Source organism: Anoplolepis gracilipes, chromosome 14, assembly GCF_047496725.1.
Source record: "Anoplolepis gracilipes chromosome 14, ASM4749672v1, whole genome shotgun sequence".
Taxonomy (NCBI): domain Eukaryota; kingdom Metazoa; phylum Arthropoda; class Insecta; order Hymenoptera; family Formicidae; genus Anoplolepis; species Anoplolepis gracilipes.
Window position 1 is genome coordinate 624801 of NC_132983.1, and position 19030 is coordinate 643830.

Genomic DNA, 19030 nt, shown 5'->3' on the forward strand with positions numbered 1-19030 from the left:
ATATTACGGGATAAATCTTAACATGTTAAAATACGTCTAATATAATTCCGAAATAAAATAATAACATTCGACCTTGGTGACATATAGCGCGTTATATTGTTTTTGACATTCTTCTCGGCTTTGTCGCGATCGCGGTTGTGCTTTCATTCATATTTCCTACTTTCGATCACGAAATTATGTTGTCGGAGATCGTATTTGACGCCGACTAACTGGGATTCTCTCAGCGTTGCTTTCCAGTGAAAAATGATTGATTGAAGAAGATGTCGAATCGATGTCGTTTATCGGCGTTTATTTGGCGTTTTTTCAATCGTCAGTTTTTACTGGGCAACAACGTTTACACGCCTCAGTATCGCGACTGAGGTGAACGCCGGCCGCGTAGGTAAACGTAGGTTCAGTATAGAAAGATACATGAACGCGCGGTTAATATTGAGCTAACGCTCGATAATCGGTTGTTGAGAGCACGGTCTGCTTCAACAACGGGTTTCAGTTCTAACCGATTAGAGATCGATCGATAGTTGGAATAAATCGTTAATAGGCCCCTTTTCTCGCACCGTCTACCAGCAATACGTATCGCATTGAGGACGTCGACTGAAGGATTTAGGTCATGATTTACGCTCGGTAAAGATGTCCGATCCATTTGATAAATGTTCAGATAGTTGAACATTCATGAAATGGGTGTTCCTCTTGATCCGTCTACCAGCCCTATGACGTATCATGTGGACTGTCTGTATGATAGACACATATGTTCATCCGAAATCGTGCCTAATGAGTTTGAGTCGGCCTGAGATGCGGACCTGTACGAAAGAGAATCGAGCGAACCCTATTTGCGATCGATTCCCTCAATCTTTCGTCTTCTTTCGCTTCGGACTTAACTCTTGCTCGGAGTTTGATCGTGCCCGACTTGTCGACTCCAAGTATGATTCTCGCGCGTGATGAAATAGGATTTTCAATCGTTCCGAATTCGGGAGTGCCGTCAATCTATCGCGCGATTTTACTTTTGTGCGATTTAAACAAATTAAAAAAAGTATATCGCGCGTATAGAACAATAGATCCTGACAACCCTGACATCTGAGAGGAGGAGGAGTCCTAGGAGAGGCATCCTGCATCGGCGGAGCACTCCTAGGGTAAGTATTATTATTTGTATATTAATTGCGTAATACACGAATTAATTTAGTTTATTTATTTGAATAATTTTAACAAAAGAAACTCAGAGAGAAAAACTTTATATAAATCAAAAGTTAATAAAAAAGTTTTTATTTAAAAATATTTTTTTTATAATTTATAGCATTATATTTATAAAATTTATTTATAGAATTTATAAAATTATAGGTATATTCATATATCTGTTTATTATTGTACACATCGAATATAAAATTTAATGAGTACAATAATAATTTCTTGATATTAATTATTTTAAACGCTGCTATATTTTGGATTATATTTGTTTGTTGCAGACAACGTAGCATCAATGTCGACAACTCCGCTGTTGCGTATCAGAGTCGGTGAGTGATAAAAAATTTTTATTTTAAAGCAACGGATTGTGTAGAGATTTTTGTAGCTGGAGATATAAGTAGATAAATCCATTGCTTTGACCCTCGGATGGCGGGACCACTTGCACATGATGGATTCTGGCTCATAAATCATAGAAAAATTTCTTATTATGCATATTACATTTTAAGATAAAATTGTATATTAAATTTTTAATTCATTATTTTTAAACTTTTTGTTTAAATATATATACTATTTGTATATAAAAATTGAAAGAAAAGGAAAAATATTTTAAAAATAGAAGCATATAATATTTTTGTCAATTTTCTGCAAAACATAGATGAGACATTTATTTCAAATACATATGAGTTTTATAAAACAGTTTTAAAAATTTGGATCTTTAATGACCCGCCGACAGAAGGTTAATATATATATGCATGCTAATATATTTTATGTATGTATACATGTGTGTGATTATTTGTCTTTTGCGACTCTTGACGACTGAATAACGTAAAATGTTTAAAATACGATCGTATAATATCGCACGATCTTAATAAAATATAAATCGTCTTATCTACCGGTAATAATTAACCGGCAGTAGAAGAAGTTATTCTTCGTCTTCGATTTCTGGCTTGTAAAAGTCAGAGTATAACCAGGAGTAAAAGTAGGTTTAAGTGGCTGAACAAGTACGTGGTCAATATTGACCACAACAATGCCTAAAAAATATATGTATATTATCGCAAATTTTTGATTTTTTAAGACTTTCCAAATCTCACTTAATGACGGTTTTTATTGGTATAGCTATTAATTAGTTTAGAGAAATAAAAATTAATAAAACTATATAAAAAATATATTGAAAATAACATATAAATATATTAAATAATATATAAATAACATATAAAAATTGAGATTAGATACTAATGAAAAATTATCCTAAATATATATATTTGTTGCAAGAGTTTTTACATAGGTTACAATTTGTGTGCTTATCTTTGCTATCACAAAAAGTTACTAATAATTAGCTTGATGAAACCTATTTATTTAATTGAAACTTTAGTACGTTTATTTCAAGAGAGATTTACTTTATAACTGCAAGGTATAAATTGATTATAATCAATTTAATAATGTATAAATTGATTATAATCAATTTATACCTTGCAGTTATAAAGTAAATCTCTCTTGAAATAAACGTACTAAAGTTTCAATTAAATAAATAGGTTTCATCAAGCTAATTATTAGCAACTTTATTAAAAACTCTTGCAACAAATATATATATTTAGGATAATTTTTCATTAGTATCTAATCTCAATTTTTATATATTATTTATATATTATTTAATATTACTTAATCCATTTTCTTGCAATGTGCATTTGCCTCTTCCTTGGTTGTAAAGTTAACTTGGACATTTGACACGAAACCTCCACTAAATTAAAAAATTTGTATAAGTTTATAAAGTTATTACTATGAACATAATATATATTATATACATAATGTATAATATACAATATATGTTACGTATCTTAATTCAGATATATGTATTCTAATATTTATATATAATATTAATACTTACTTGGTAATCTATTCCATCAATGGATTCTTCCAGTGTTCACGTGTACTAAAGTCTATCTGTCAAAAATGAATACTATTTGTTTTGGATTGCATGGTACTTTCGACAGATAAGATAAATCTGTATTTTGTGAGTCTTAATACGCCTCTACATTAATAACATATTGCTCAGGAATGTATCAGATATATATTCTATATCTTCGTTGGTTATCGTAAATGGACTTTTCAAAACGTGTAGATATTTTGTTCTCTTCTGACAATAGTATCTCTTGGAAATTTTTGCGTTATCGTACAAGGTCTGGCTTCTTTTCTACATATCTTTTATTCACAAATAATCTGCTCTATCTGCATACAAAGAAGACCTTTAGAATTTTATAAATTTAAATCTTTTAGACAATACTTTATATTAAAGTTTAATTAATGTTAATATTACATATTTTTAATATTTATTATACTTTAATTTGTAATTAAAATTTACACATACATTTTTATCAATTTAGAACTCAACAATAACTATTGATTTTCCTTTCTAATATTATAATAATGTATAAAATTCTTGACTAGTATGCTTTATTAGAAACTATGTCGTTTACGTAAATGTATATATTACACAGATATTATGTCTGTGAAAATTAGAATTTCAATACGTTCAAACCAGTAACCTTGCAATCGATAATCGATGTACGATAATATTTTACCGATGTGAACCTGGCGCCCGACTTTATGAAAAAAAAAAATTAATAATATAGTTCGTTTGTACGTCGTTTGTACCTGTTTGTACCACACTTTTTTTTGTTTGTACCTCAACCGGTTCGGAAATAAAAAATAATCAAAAAATGGCCAGCGCTCGACTTTAAGATATTTTAATTTCAATAATGCCATTCGATAGAGAATCGTTTGTACCTGTTTGTACCTCTTTTCAAATCGTTTGTACCTCAACCGGTTCGGAAATACGACCATTTTTAGTTTTAGAGTAACGTTATACCGATATTTCCGCTATTTTTTTAGATATCGCGAAACGGCCAACGGGGTTCGATAGAGAATTGTTTGTACCTGTTTGTACCTTTTTTCAAATCGTTTGTACCTCAACCGGTTCGGAAATACGGCCATTTTTAGTTTTAGAGTAACGCTATACCGGTATTTCCGCTATTTTTTTAGATATCGCGAAACGGCCAACGGGGTTCGATAGAGAATCGTTTGTACCTGTTTGTACCTTTTTTCAAATCGTTTGTACCTCAACCGGTTCGGAAATACGGCCATTTTTAGTTTTAGAGTAACGCTATACCGGTATTTCCGCTATTTTTTTTAGATATCGCGAAACGGCCAACGGGGTTTGATAGAGAATCGTTTGTACCTGTTTGTACCTTTTTTCAAATCGTTTGTACCTCAACCGGTTCGGAAATACGACCATTTTTAGTTTTAGAGTAACGCTATACCGATATTTCCGCTATTTTTTTAGATATCGCGAAATGGCCAACGGGGTTCGATAGAGAATCGTTTGTACCTGTTTGTACCTTTTTTCAAATCGTTTGTACCTCAACCGGTTCGGAAATACGGCCATTTTTAGTTTTAGAGTAACGCTATACCGGTATTTCCGCTATTTTTTTAGATATCGCGAAACGGCCAACGGGGTTCGAAAGAGAATCGTTTGTACCTGTTTGTACCTCTTTTCATTTCGTTTGTACCTCACCCGGTTCGGAAATACAGCGATTTTCGAGTTTTGAAATTAACGCTAAACTCGTATTTCCGCTATTTTTTTAGATATCGCGAAACGGCCAACGGGGTTCGATAGAGAATCGTTTGTACCTGTTTGTACCTCTTTTCAAATCGTTTGTACCTCAACCGGTTCGGAAATACAGCGATTTTCGAGTTTTGAAATTAACGCTAAACTCGTATTTCCGCTATTTTTTTAGATATCGCAAAACGGCCAACGAGGTTCGATAGAGAATCGTTTGTACCTGTTTGTACCTTTTTTCAAATCGTTTGTACCTCAACCGGTTCGGAAATACGACCATTTTTAGTTTTAGAGTAACGCTATACCGATATTTCCGCTATTTTTTTAGATATCGCAAAACGGCCAACGAGGTTCGATAGAGAATCGTTTGTACCTGTTTGTACCTTTTTTCAAATCGTTTGTACCTCAACCGGTTCGGAAATACGACCATTTTTAGTTTTAGAGTAACGCTATACCGATATTTCCGCTATTTTTTTAGATATCGCGAAACGGCCAACGGGGTTCGATAGAGAATCGTTTGTACCTGTTTGTACCTCTTTTCAAATCGTTTGTACCTCAACCGGTTCGGAAATACAGCGATTTTCGAGTTTTGAAATTAACGCTAAACTCGTATTTCCGCTATTTTTTTAGATATCGCAAAACGGCCAACGAGGTTCGATAGAGAATCGTTTGTACCTGTTTGTACCTTTTTTCAAATCGTTTGTACCTCAACCGGTTCGGAAATACGACCATTTTTAGTTTTAGAGTAACGCTATACCGATATTTCCGCTATTTTTTTAGATATCGCGAAACGGCCAACGGGGTTCGATAGAGAATCGTTTGTACCTGTTTGTACCTTTTTTCAAATCGTTTGTACCTCAACCGGTTCGGAAATACCACTATTTTTAGTTTTAGAGTTAACGTTATTTTATATATATATATAATTACATTTATAATTCATTATAAATTATATATCTTTATTATAAAGAAATGAACCCCGTTGGCCGTTTCGCGATATCTAAAAAAATAGCGGAAATACCGGTATAGCGTTACTCTAAAACTAAAAATGGCCGTATTTCCGAACCGGTTGAGGTACAAACGAAATGAAAAGAGGTACAAACAGGTACAAACGATTCTCTTTCGAACCCCGTTGGCCGTTTCGCGATATCTAAAAAAATAGCGGAAATATCGGTATAGCGTTACTCTAAAACTAAAAATGGTCGTATTTCCGAACCGGTTGAGGACAAACGATTTGAAAAAAGGTACAAACAGGTACAAACGATTCTCTATCGAACCCCGTTGGCCGTTTCGCGATATCTAAAAAAATAGCGGAAATATCGGTATAGCGTTACTCTAAAACTAAAAATGGTCGTATTTCCGAACCGGTTGAGGTACAAACGATTTGAAAAAAGGTACAAACAGGTACAAACGATTCTCTATCAAACCCCGTTGGCCGTTTCGCGATATCTAAAAAAAATAGCGGAAATACCGGTATAGCGTTACTCTAAAACTAAAAATGGCCGTATTTCCGAACCGGTTGAGGTACAAACGATTTGAAAAAAGGTACAAACAGGTACAAACGATTCTCTATCGAACCCCGTTGGCCGTTTCGCGATATCTAAAAAAATAGCGGAAATACGAGTTTAGCGTTAATTTCAAAACTCGAAAATCGCTGTATTTCCGAACCGGTTGAGGTACAAACGAAATGAAAAGAGGTACAAACAGGTACAAACGATTCTCTTTCGAACCCCGTTGGCCGTTTCGCGATATCTAAAAAAATAGCGGAAATACCGGTATAGCGTTACTCTAAAACTAAAAATGGCCGTATTTCCGAACCGGTTGAGGTACAAACGATTTGAAAAAAGGTACAAACAGGTACAAACGATTCTCTATCGAACCCCGTTGGCCGTTTCGCGATATCTAAAAAAATAGCGGAAATACGAGTTTAGCGTTAATTTCAAAACTCGAAAATCGCTGTATTTCCGAACCGGTTGAGGTACAAACGAAATGAAAAGAGGTACAAACAGGTACAAACGATTCTCTTTCGAACCCCGTTGGCCGTTTCGCGATATCTAAAAAAATAGCGGAAATACCGGTATAGCGTTACTCTAAAACTAAAAATGGCCGTATTTCCGAACCGGTTGAGGTACAAACGATTTGAAAAAAGGTACAAACAGGTACAAACGATTCTCTATCGAACCCCGTTGGCCGTTTCGCGATATCTAAAAAAATAGCGGAAATACGAGTTTAGCGTTAATTTCAAAACTCGAAAATCGCTGTATTTCCGAACCGGTTGAGGTACAAACGAAATGAAAAGAGGTACAAACAGGTACAAACGATTCTCTTTCGAACCCCGTTGGCCGTTTCGCGATATCTAAAAAAATAGCGGAAATACCGGTATAGCGTTACTCTAAAACTAAAAATGGCCGTATTTCCGAACCGGTTGAGGTACAAACGATTTGAAAAAAGGTACAAACAGGTACAAACGATTCTCTATCGAACCCCGTTGGCCGTTTCGCGATATCTAAAAAAATAGCGGAAATACGAGTTTAGCGTTAATTTCAAAACTCGAAAATCGCTGTATTTCCGAACCGGTTGAGGTACAAACGAAATGAAAAGAGGTACAAACAGGTACAAACGATTCTCTTTCGAACCCCGTTGGCCGTTTCGCGATATCTAAAAAAATAGCGGAAATACCGGTATAGCGTTACTCTAAAACTAAAAATGGCCGTATTTCCGAACCGGTTGAGGTACAAACGATTTGAAAAAAGGTACAAACAGGTACAAACGATTCTCTATCGAACCCCGTTGGCCGTTTCGCGATATCTAAAAAAATAGCGGAAATACGAGTTTAGCGTTAATTTCAAAACTCGAAAATCGCTGTATTTCCGAACCGGTTGAGGTACAAACGAAATGAAAAGAGGTACAAACAGGTACAAACGATTCTCTTTCGAACCCCGTTGGCCGTTTCGCGATATCTAAAAAAATAGCGGAAATACCGGTATAGCGTTACTCTAAAACTAAAAATGGCCGTATTTCCGAACCGGTTGAGGTACAAACGATTTGAAAAAAGGTACAAACAGGTACAAACGATTCTCTATCGAACCCCGTTGGCCGTTTCGCGATATCTAAAAAAATAGCGGAAATACGAGTTTAGCGTTAATTTCAAAACTCGAAAATCGCTGTATTTCCGAACCGGTTGAGGTACAAACGAAATGAAAAGAGGTACAAACAGGTACAAACGATTCTCTTTCGAACCCCGTTGGCCGTTTCGCGATATCTAAAAAAATAGCGGAAATACCGGTATAGCGTTACTCTAAAACTAAAAATGGCCGTATTTCCGAACCGGTTGAGGTACAAACGATTTGAAAAAAGGTACAAACAGGTACAAACGATTCTCTATCGAACCCCGTTGGCCGTTTCGCGATATCTAAAAAAATAGCGGAAATTCGAGTTTAGCGTTAATTTCAAAACACGAAAATCGCTGTATTTCCGAACCGGTTGAGGTACAAACGATTTGAAAAAAGGTACAAACAGGTACAAACGATTCTCTTTCGAACCCCGTTGGCCGTTTCGCGATATCTAAAAAAATAGCGGAAATACCGGTATAGCGTTACTCTAAAACTAAAAATGGCCGTATTTCCGAACCGGTTGAGGTACAAACGATTTGAAAAAAGGTACAAACAGGTACAAACGATTCTCTATCGAACCCCGTTGGCCGTTTCGCGATATCTAAAAAAATAGCGGAAATACCGGTATAGCGTTACTCTAAAACTAAAAATGGCCGTATTTCCGAACCGGTTGAGGTACAAACGATTTGAAAAGAGGTACAAACAGGTACAAACGATTCTCTATCGAATGGCATTAATGAAATTAAAATATCTTAAAGTCGAGCGCTGGCCATTTTTTGATTATTTTTTATTTTCGAACCGGTTGAGGTACAAACGAAAAAAAGTGTGGTACAAACAGGTACAAACGACGTACAAACGGACTATATTATTAATTTTTTTTTTTCATAAAGTCGGGCGCCAGGTTCACATCGGTTAATATTTTGATGTGATATTTGATTTTCACATAACGTGAAACATTTTCTTCTTCTCTCTTTTGAAAGAAAGAATATTACGAAGCACGCGTAATACATTATACATGCGAGTAATTTTATGTCACATATATTACTTAATACATTACAATTTAAAAAATCTCAAATTACAAAAAAATATCTTGGTCAATAGGTAAAATAAAATATAATTATATATTGATAATATAAACACATACATCATTTAATAATCGTGTAGAGCAATTATTTTTATAATAGCTAAATCGCTGTTTTAAATAGCTAATTGTGCGGCATTCGTATAAAAAATTTATTCATTAACATATGCTGGTAAATATTGCCGTGATATAAAAAGTTACATAGATGCAATGAACAGGAACACAGGTTTTTTAATAATCCCCAAAATTTATCTGATTTATTAGGAGAATCTATTTCATAAAGGGATATGTAATTATGCATTTCACGATAAGCAATGATATTCTTGTCTTTGAATATCTTCGAAAATTCACCTCTGAATAATTAATTAGGAGAACATATTTTGGCAGCGAGTCGTAAAATGCAGTTCACGAACAGTAATATATCTTAAAATGTTCGAAAATTCACTTCTGAATGATTAGAAGAATCTAACGAGTTACTAGGAGAATATATTTCACAAAGAGGTATTGCTAAAGTCCGTGGGAAGGACGTTAACCGATGGCTAGTATATACGTGAAATAATTCGCGCTGATTGGTTAGATCGTGGACCAATAGAAAGCACAACAGTTTCCTATTGGTTCGCGATCCAACCAATCAGCACAGTTTCTTTCACGTATACCTCGGATCTAGTTGCCTTACCTTTTGCGAAATATCGCATACCTCTTCGCAAAATATATTCTCCTAGTAACTCGTTAGATTCAAAAGAGAATTTTCGATCATTTTAAGATAGATTACCGCTCGTGAACTGTATTAGCAGAAAAGCGGGTAGCCTCGGACACTTGAATAAAACGCATAAAATAATATACATATAATCAACAGATTTTAATTAAATTATTCTTTTGCAAAATAAACTTTGTACTTTTTTGATTTATTATAAACAAAAAATAGAACATTTTTCTTAAACTATCTTAGAAAAAAAAAAATCAATTACTTATTGCTCCTATATTTTCGAGCAGTCAAAAAATGGCGAGTACTCTCTCCGGACATATGTTTCAACAATTATCTATTCGTTTTTTGTTCTTACAAACATCACAATAAAAATATATATTTGAAGGCTCAATGTCTACACATTCTTCCTGTGCCCATTTTTTGTATTTATTACATTGGATCCAGTTTTCTTCGAAGGTTTCTTCGCAAGCAATACATTGATGAGTGTCTTAATGTTCATCTTAATAAAAAAAATTTTGATTGTTTTGTTTTGTTTTACATTGTTTAGTAATATCTTTAGTAGCTTTACTTTTTACAACAAATTCATCTATATATGAATAAGGCGATGTATATATGTATATATAATTTATTAATAATTATAATTGTGTCTAAAATAAATACATTCGTGTCATTTAGTACATTGAAATAGTATAAACTGATAATTACAACTATAAAATGTATTATTTTTATAATTTAAAGTTAAATATGTCCGGAGGTACTCGTCATATTAATATTCGGGATACATACCCGATTGACTTGATCTAATATATTTATTATTAATTAATTTGTGTAATGTAAAAAGAATTAATTAAATATATAAGAATCTTAAATCATATTTAATTGTTAATATTAAAATCATTAAGACATGCAATAGCACTTACATTTAATGAACAATAAGCATCGACAAAATTTGATGGGCGTCATAATATCACTCTTAACGGGAATAAAACTGGGATTACAACATCTGATCCGTTTAGCGTACTGCAATTATTAATGTGCTGAGACAGACATGTTTTAAAGTGTTATTTGTTTTTTTACGCAGTTTAATACTAGAGATATTAAAATGTCCAGCGTTATCCGCTGTTCGAGACTACCCGCCATTTCCCTACTGATCTTTTTGCAAAATATATTTTTTTAATAACTCACAATCAGATGAATTTTCGAGCCTATTAAAAAAATAAATTACTGATCATAAATTACTAATCATGAACTGCATTATTTATATATTCTCTCTCTCTCTCTCTTTCTCTCTCTCTCTCTCTCTCTCTCTCTCTCTCTCTCTCTCTCTCTCTCTCTTTCTTTTTCTCTTCTCGAAACATATTCTCCTAAATAATTCACTGTTAGAGAAATTTTTGAGGGTTTTAAAAGTATAAAAGACCAATACAAAATGCATATTCTTTTTATTCACAATTAATGTTTGTACTATAAACGTGTTCTTAAAAGTAAACGAAAAAATACTGCACGATAATACGAAAAACGTTAAGATGCAATCGCTTACATCAACAAAAAATGAAACATTCATGAAAATGTATTTCAAATGGCGTTCCTTCCAGAGTTTGTATTTACAAGTTTTTCGATAACATTTGCGACTTCCTTGCACAGACTACTTAATTATTTTAACGCAGTGGACTTTCGTGACCTTTTCACACATAATGCCTCACGCGTTTACATAAATTGATTATGTAGATTATCTTCTTTAAATGCATTATCGTCTTTATAATAGTGAGATTTCTTGATAATTTTACATTTGTCGATATCTGTAATCATTTAGATATGTTTTAAACCTCGTGATTAGTATCTCATCTTATCTTTACGGCGTAGGAGAGTTATATTTTCGAAAAGTAAAGTCTAGATGTAAATGTGTGTAAGATAACTAGAAGCACTTTCTTAAAATAGATATTGATTATATTAAGTATAACAAATCATACACTATATGAATTTTTAAATTATTATATGTCAATTATATATGAATTAATTTCAAAGTTATTATTCAATTTTCATATTTCTAGAAATTATATTCTTCTAGATTGTAATATATATAAGAAGTCTGGATTATATCGAGTTATTTAGCCTGGCTCATTGTCAGCATAATTCTTCTTCTTCTTTGAATTTTTGGCCTCAATCGACCCTTGTGAAAGAGTAATGTGAATGCTAGCCATCAACTGGTAATACGTCAGCATAATTCGTCACGTATAAATGGTTTAAACACAGTCGTTATAATTACAATGCAGAGAAGATTCCATTTCTAACTGCATGCGTACAATACAAAATCTTTGGTAATAGCATTATAATTAGCATTAATACTACAACAGCGTACTTAGAACTTTCAGACAAAAAGAAAAGTTTGAAAAAATGAAAAACTCTAATACGTATAGAGAAATAAAATATTCTTGAATATAAAAATTATATAACTATTATCTTCTTTTTTCCTATTTCTATATTATATCTTATATATATATATATATATATATATATATATATATATATATATATATAATATATCTTTTTATTATAATATATATTCTTTTTTAATAATATATTGTTCTAATTGATATTAAAATCATTTCGAGAAGATATGTAATCATTGTTAATAATATTAGAATACCTTATCGGAATATATTTTTGCATGAAATAAAAAATCATTATTTATTTTCTCTTTTTATTAATATTACCTTTATTGTATTCTATTTTGTATGCCATAGAAAAATTGCATAAAACTTTTTGTAATAATATAAACTCTGACTTTTAGGTCTAATTTATTTAAAAATTTATTTAATTTATTTTAAAAAATTCATGTAATGAATTATATGATTCACAATTCACGAGCTTATAGGAATTCGGTCATTAAATGCATTCCGTACTGTATCAGAAATAGGCATTGAATGGAATTCACATTACATTTTATTAAATTCCTCATCCCTGAAATGAAAAATTTATTTAGAAATCTCATGCTTGAATTCTTCATTTTTTTTAAATTTTGTGTTTTTATTTAATATTTTAATAACTCTCTCTCTCTCTCTCTCTCTATATATATATATATATATATATATATATATATATATATATTTTATTATTGAATACAATAAATCATATGATATTGGATATGTTCTGGTATACACTCTCAGTATTAAAAATCTATAGTTTTTACAAATTATAGATTTTTAATGCTGGCAGTATATATTGGAACATACCTATTATATCTTAAAATTGAATTTTATCATTCATCTTTTTAGAACATTTAGTAATGTACAAATATTATTATTATTATTATTATTATTATTATTTTTATTTTTATTATTATTATTATTATTATTATTATAAATTTATATAAACCTAATTATTTTTTTCCTTCGCAAGATAGAAAATTAAAAAGCGTATTACAAAAATCATTAATTATCTAATTTACAAGATTTACTTTTCGAACTCTTCTGATTCCCTAGGAGGATCAGCTTTTTTAAATCCATTCTTGATGGCGCTACCGACTGCAGAAGTGTAGACGAGCAGAGAACAGAGAGCAGAGCGCACACACCGAACATCGAACATCGAACTCTTCATTCTTCACTCTTCACTCTTCACGATTCATTCAATGGCAGAACCGGTCTAACCATCGTGCAAAGTGTGCGCGAGACGTCCGTCTACTAGAGAAGAGGAATAATCTCTCGCGTTACGTTTTATTGCTCTTTGACTCGCACAGCAGATACATTGTGACTGATATTTCTATCGAGCGGTAAGTCTTTGACATTTTGTGACCGGCTAATTATACTAAAAATTCCAAATTCGCATTTTGTGTATTCCGGATTCCGGCATGACGTTTGCGTCCCGCGTCTCGCGTCCCGCGTCCCGCGTCCCGCGTCCCGCGTATCAGCTTTCGGCGTGATCGAGCAATGACAGTTTTACGTAATCGTTGATGCGATCGAACGGCGAGATGGACGGATACGGGGTGCGATCGACGAGTACGAGATACTCAAGTTTCCTTGACGTTTTATGTTATCAAATACAATCGAGAAAAATACATGTTGCGTCATCGACTTTACGAGTGATCTGACATAAATAGATTGCAATAATTGAGTGTGGCACTATCGTACGTATGTACATGTAACGAGCTAATAATTTAGTAAAGTCACATTATTATACTGTGGTAAAGTTGTTACGTGGTCTGTAAAGTGAGTTTACTACTTGTTCAGTCTTATGTATGTTATAAAAAAAAAAAAAAAGTATATCGCAATATCATAGCTAGATTGTCGCGGAGGAATTTACGTGTCAATTGAAAGAGTCAATAAAGCAAGTAAATTAAACAAGAGATAATTTGACACGATTGTCGGATAACGGTAGATTTAATAATGTGCTTTATTGTTTTGTAAAGTCGTTGAATATCATCACTAGATTAACACTGGATTATATTTAAAAAGTATATATGAGATTATAAAAATGTAATATGTGCATATATTATGTATTATATACTTGAGTTTTCAATGCTACAAGATATGTTCCTCTTGATTAAAGCATTCAGCTTTTATAAATATTATTTCAGACCAAGTATAAATATAAATTGAAAAATATTGTGCGCAGTATGTGTTGAAATAAAAATTATGTGCAACTTTATATCAATTTTAGATTTTACATTTTATAAAACGTCTAACGAATAATTCTATAGCCGATCTTTTAATTAAGAATTTTATATTTATTTTATATATATCTATTAAGTCACATTTATACATTTCATATAAATATAATTTATAAAAAAAGAAAGGTTATATGTATATATATATATATATTCTTTTTTCAAGTTAAACAATATTTTAATTATAACTTTAATTTGATACTTTATAGAATATGGCAGAAATAAAAACCTTACAATGGGCCGATTATCTGGTTATAGCAATTATGCTGTGCATAAGTGTTGGAATTGGTATTTATTACAGATTCAGCGGAGGACGTCAGAAAACAATGGAGGTATGTGGTAAACGAATATTGTTGTTTTTTTTTTTTCTTTTTTTTTTTTGAGGAAGGTTTTTTCAAAACTAAAATGACTCTCTTCAAACGTTTTGTTACAATACAATAATATATGTTTTACAGGAATATTTTATTGCAAGTCGATCAATGGGCATTGTACCTGTTGCCGTTGCTTTAGTGGTATCTTTCATGTCTGCTATCACATTGCTTGGAGTATCCGCTGAAAATTATACATATGGAACACAGTTTGTTGTAATAAACATATCGTACTTAATAGGTACTCCAATTGTATGCTATGGATTCTTACCAGTTTTCTTCAAATTACAAGCAACCAGCGCTTATGAGGTTTGTGCAAAATTTAATAAATATTGCTATAGTTATGATAATTGTGAATCGTTATTACACATTTGAAAGTATTATTTATTTTAGTACTTAGAAAAACGTTTTGGAGTAAAAACTAGGATGATGGCTAGTTTTGTTTATTGGGTTCAACTGCTATTGTACTCAGGGGTGGTACTTTATGCTCCTTCTTTAGCTTTGGAAGCAACAACGGGAATTTCTAAAACCGCCAGTATTATTATTATCGGCCTCGTCTGTGCCTTTTATTCGAGTATAGGCGGCATTAAGGCCGTTCTGATAACAGATGTATTTCAAGCTTTACTTATGTTTGCTGCAGTCTTTGTTGTTATTGGCATAGCTGCGAATGAAACTGGAAGTTTAAAAGAGATATGGAACATAGCAAAGCAAGGGCATCGAATCGAATTTGATAGGTATTGTATTTGCTCTTCTATTAATTGTTTATTGTTGAATTGTAATATTTTATCACATCTATTCATATTCTTATTACAGCATTTCTGCCGATCCAACAGTAAGGCATACCTGGTGGTCTCTTATCATTGGTGGTTTAGGTACATTTTTATCAATTTATGGAGTAAACCAAGTACAAATACAACGTTCATTAACTGTGAAGTAAGTTTTTTAGCATAGTGATTTAAGTGGCACACACTAAATTAATAATTATATTAAAATTTTAATAATTTAGTGTATATGTTAGTGTAAATTATATATAACATATTAAATAATCTTTGTTTTTATCTTATTTATTTTATTAAATATTTTTTTTAAACTTCTCTTTTATTAATAAAATTAATTTTTTTTTATTTAATATTAAACAAATTTTATTTTAGAAATATACAGGCTTCACAAAAAGCCTTGTGGTTATCTTGGCCTATTCTATCAGTTCTTTCACTCACAACTTGTTTCTCAGGATTGGCAATATATAGTAAATATCACACTTGTGATCCAACTCGTCAGGGAAGAATTTCTTCACCTGATATGCTTATGCCACTATATGTTATGGACACGATGTCTAATATACCTGGTTTGCCAGGTCTCTTTATTGCAGGTAATATATTTCTGAGGACGTATTTTTATCACGTATTTTGTTTTAAAGTCTTAGTAACTTCTTTAGAAATTACAATTACAGAAATTAAAATAATTATAAAAATAAAGGCATTTAATAAGAATAGAAATATCTAAAAAAATTTTAAATAATAATTTTAAAACAATATTAGAAATAATTACAGTGTTAATCTGGAATATTTAACATATTTCTAGGTATATTTAGTGCAGGGCTTAGCACAATTTCTGCAGCGTTAAATTCTTTAGCAGCAGTAACATTAGAGGATTATATGAAACCTATATATAGAAAGTGTACAGGTCGTGAATTGTCTTCTACAAAGTCAACCTCTATTGCTAAAGTGCTTGCTTTTATGTTTGGCATTATTTCCATTGCTTTGGCATTTTTAGCACAATTATTGGGCGGAGTACTTCAAGTAAGTCGAGAAAAAAATCATGAAATTACAAAGGAAATCACAAGAAATTAAGCCAATAAAAATTTAATTTATTTGTTAATATAAAACTATTATAAATATAATTTATTTATTATTATTTATTCATAAATGCATTTAAATTTGTTATTAACGGTACGTGTATTATCATAGGCAGGCTTAACTATTTTTGGAGTAGTTGGTGGACCATTATTAGGTGTTTTCACGCTTGGCATGGGCACCGAATCGGCGACGGAAGGCGGTGTGATAATTAGTTGTGTTACCGCGCTTACGTTTGTGTTTTGGATGGCTTTTGGTCAACCGCGTCCGATGCCACCTATGTTATCAACGACTGTCGAAGGCTGTGATATACATAATACTCTCGCAAACATAACAGTATCCGTTTCACAAAACGTCACACACTTTTCCAAGTGAGTAATTTCCAAGTGAGCTAAAATTACTTAATCTATGTATCTAAGATGTTAGCGTCTTAAAGAACTGTTATATTTTTTTTTCAGAAGCACTGGTGATAGTTCGTATTTTTATTTGTATCGTATTTCATACATGTGGTATGCTCCTCTTGGATTTTTAATAACGTTCATCGTTGGCCTAATTATCAGTGGCCTGTCTCGTTTGTTTATCAAAGATCAAAATGACAAATTGGATCCTAATTTATTCTTTCCTGTGATAGCACGACGTATACGTTATAGGCGACGTAAAGATGAAGAACTCAATGATATAGCAAATTATGCATTAGAGAAAAAGTATTCTTTTAGCAAAACAATCCACCAGAAGGACAGTGATGATAAAATGTGTACAAAACTTTAATTTAAGATCTAAAAAGATTAATAAGCATTAGACATTCCGTATCAGGCAAGTATGTGGGAAGAAAACATAAAAATTAAAAAGCATTTTTCATCATCGTATTTATAAGACAATAATATTATGATTATTTTGAACGTTGGATTTTAGTAAATCTTATCTTTGACTTGTGTAGGTAATTTACTGTGAGAAAATTCACTTATATTTAATATTTTTAACATAATTTTTTATCTTTGTCTAAAATTAAAGCTCTTTCGTGTAAATACAAATAAAAATAAGTAAACTGGGCAAATAAGAACTACGCGTAATAAACGCAAATAACATATTAAGAGTAAAAAAAATTCAACTTATTTGATATCATGTATACGTTTTGATTTTCTTCGAGCCATCTTCGAATTAATAAAAAATGACATTAGGAAGAAATAACCTAATGTATGAAATAGAAAATTCTTAGAAAATATAATTAAATATATTTATATCACAGATTTCTGTGTGTGTGTTTATATTCATATATATAATATATAGAAATCTGGTTCATACATTACGTTATGTCCTCAGATTAGCAACTTTTATTAATTTGTGCTAATTTGTAATGAATATGGCCCGAAAAAACCGAAACGTATATTAAATAAGTTGAACTTTTTTACTCTTAATAATATATATATATATTACTTGCATTTATTACTATTACGCGTGGCTCTTATATTTGCTAGGTTATTTCTTTTTTTTTATATTTATAACTTTTTTATAAAACTAGATAATTTTGTGTATTGTATTGCAACGAATGTCTTCCATACTATATTTGCACTGCCAGTTTTTACTTTTCATGAATAGAATTTTTGAACACAAAATACAGTTTGCATACAGTGTACTATAATTTTGTTATGAAACATTTTTATGTGCGTGCAAATGATAGAAAAGTTTAGTTCCTTTTACATAAAAACATAAATGTACTTGAAAGAGAGCTATTTCTTAGGGTATTTTGACAATATTTTAGATAATAGAAAAAAAGTTTTTGAAATTAGTATCATCATTATCATCACTATCATATTCATGTATTATCATTATTCATGTAATAGCGGTTGTAATAATAAAATTTCTGGAGAAAAGGATTTAAATATATTATATGCTTGGTGTTGTTTAAGTATAGCTGTTTAAAAATTTTAACAAGACTTTATAAATTCAAGATAGAATTGTTAAGCCAGGGCAGCATTATTTCTGTACAATAATGTAATTGTAACAGTTGTATTTATTTATACCGATTTTATTGTTCTTGCTACTAATAGTATTTAAAATAATCAACCATAATTTTAAGGTCTTGAAAAAGAGACACAAATTTTAGAAATTGTATTTAATAGATTTACAAGAGAGTGATATTTATTAACATTGTTATATAGTGTTATGTAAATATATATTATCAACATTCAGAAAAATATATGATTATGATAAAGATTGGTACTTAAAGAATTAACAAAACATAATCATTTATGTTTATACATAAAGTAACATGTATCAAGAGTGCAGTATTTGTTTAAATAAATAATTTTTATTATATTAAAAAAACAATTGTTATTGTACATAATACCATGCCGAGTTGTAATTGTTATTTAATTAATTGTTATTTAATTAAGAAATAAAAACATGAACGATATTATTTTATAATATAATATATATTATAGTATAGATAGTATTATAATTTTT

The 19030-nt window shown here is 31.2% G+C and overlaps 1 protein-coding gene across 5 annotated transcripts; it reads left to right on the plus strand.

Moving 5' to 3' along the window:
- The first annotated feature begins 1 nt into the window (after position 1).
- Positions 2 to 18845, plus strand: LOC140673293 (putative sodium-dependent multivitamin transporter). 5 transcript variants are annotated; one of them, XM_072906173.1, is made up of 11 exons: positions 2 to 1124; positions 1455 to 1502; positions 13166 to 13452; positions 14556 to 14678; positions 14802 to 15023; positions 15108 to 15448; positions 15528 to 15647; positions 15866 to 16083; positions 16296 to 16513; positions 16682 to 16938; positions 17026 to 18845. In XM_072906173.1, exons 4-11 carry the CDS (start codon positions 14559 to 14561, stop codon positions 17333 to 17335), a joined length of 1806 nt encoding a protein of 601 aa, XP_072762274.1. In that variant the 5' UTR covers positions 2 to 1124; positions 1455 to 1502; positions 13166 to 13452; positions 14556 to 14558; the 3' UTR covers positions 17336 to 18845. The 5 variants fall into 5 exon arrangements, with proteins under 5 accessions (XP_072762274.1, XP_072762275.1, XP_072762277.1 ...); XM_072906174.1 differs by lacking the exons at positions 2 to 1124; positions 1455 to 1502; positions 13166 to 13452 and adding an exon at positions 13603 to 13888; XM_072906176.1 differs by lacking the exons at positions 2 to 1124; positions 1455 to 1502; positions 13166 to 13452 and adding an exon at positions 13603 to 13810.
- Positions 18846 to 19030: the final 185 nt, after the last annotated feature.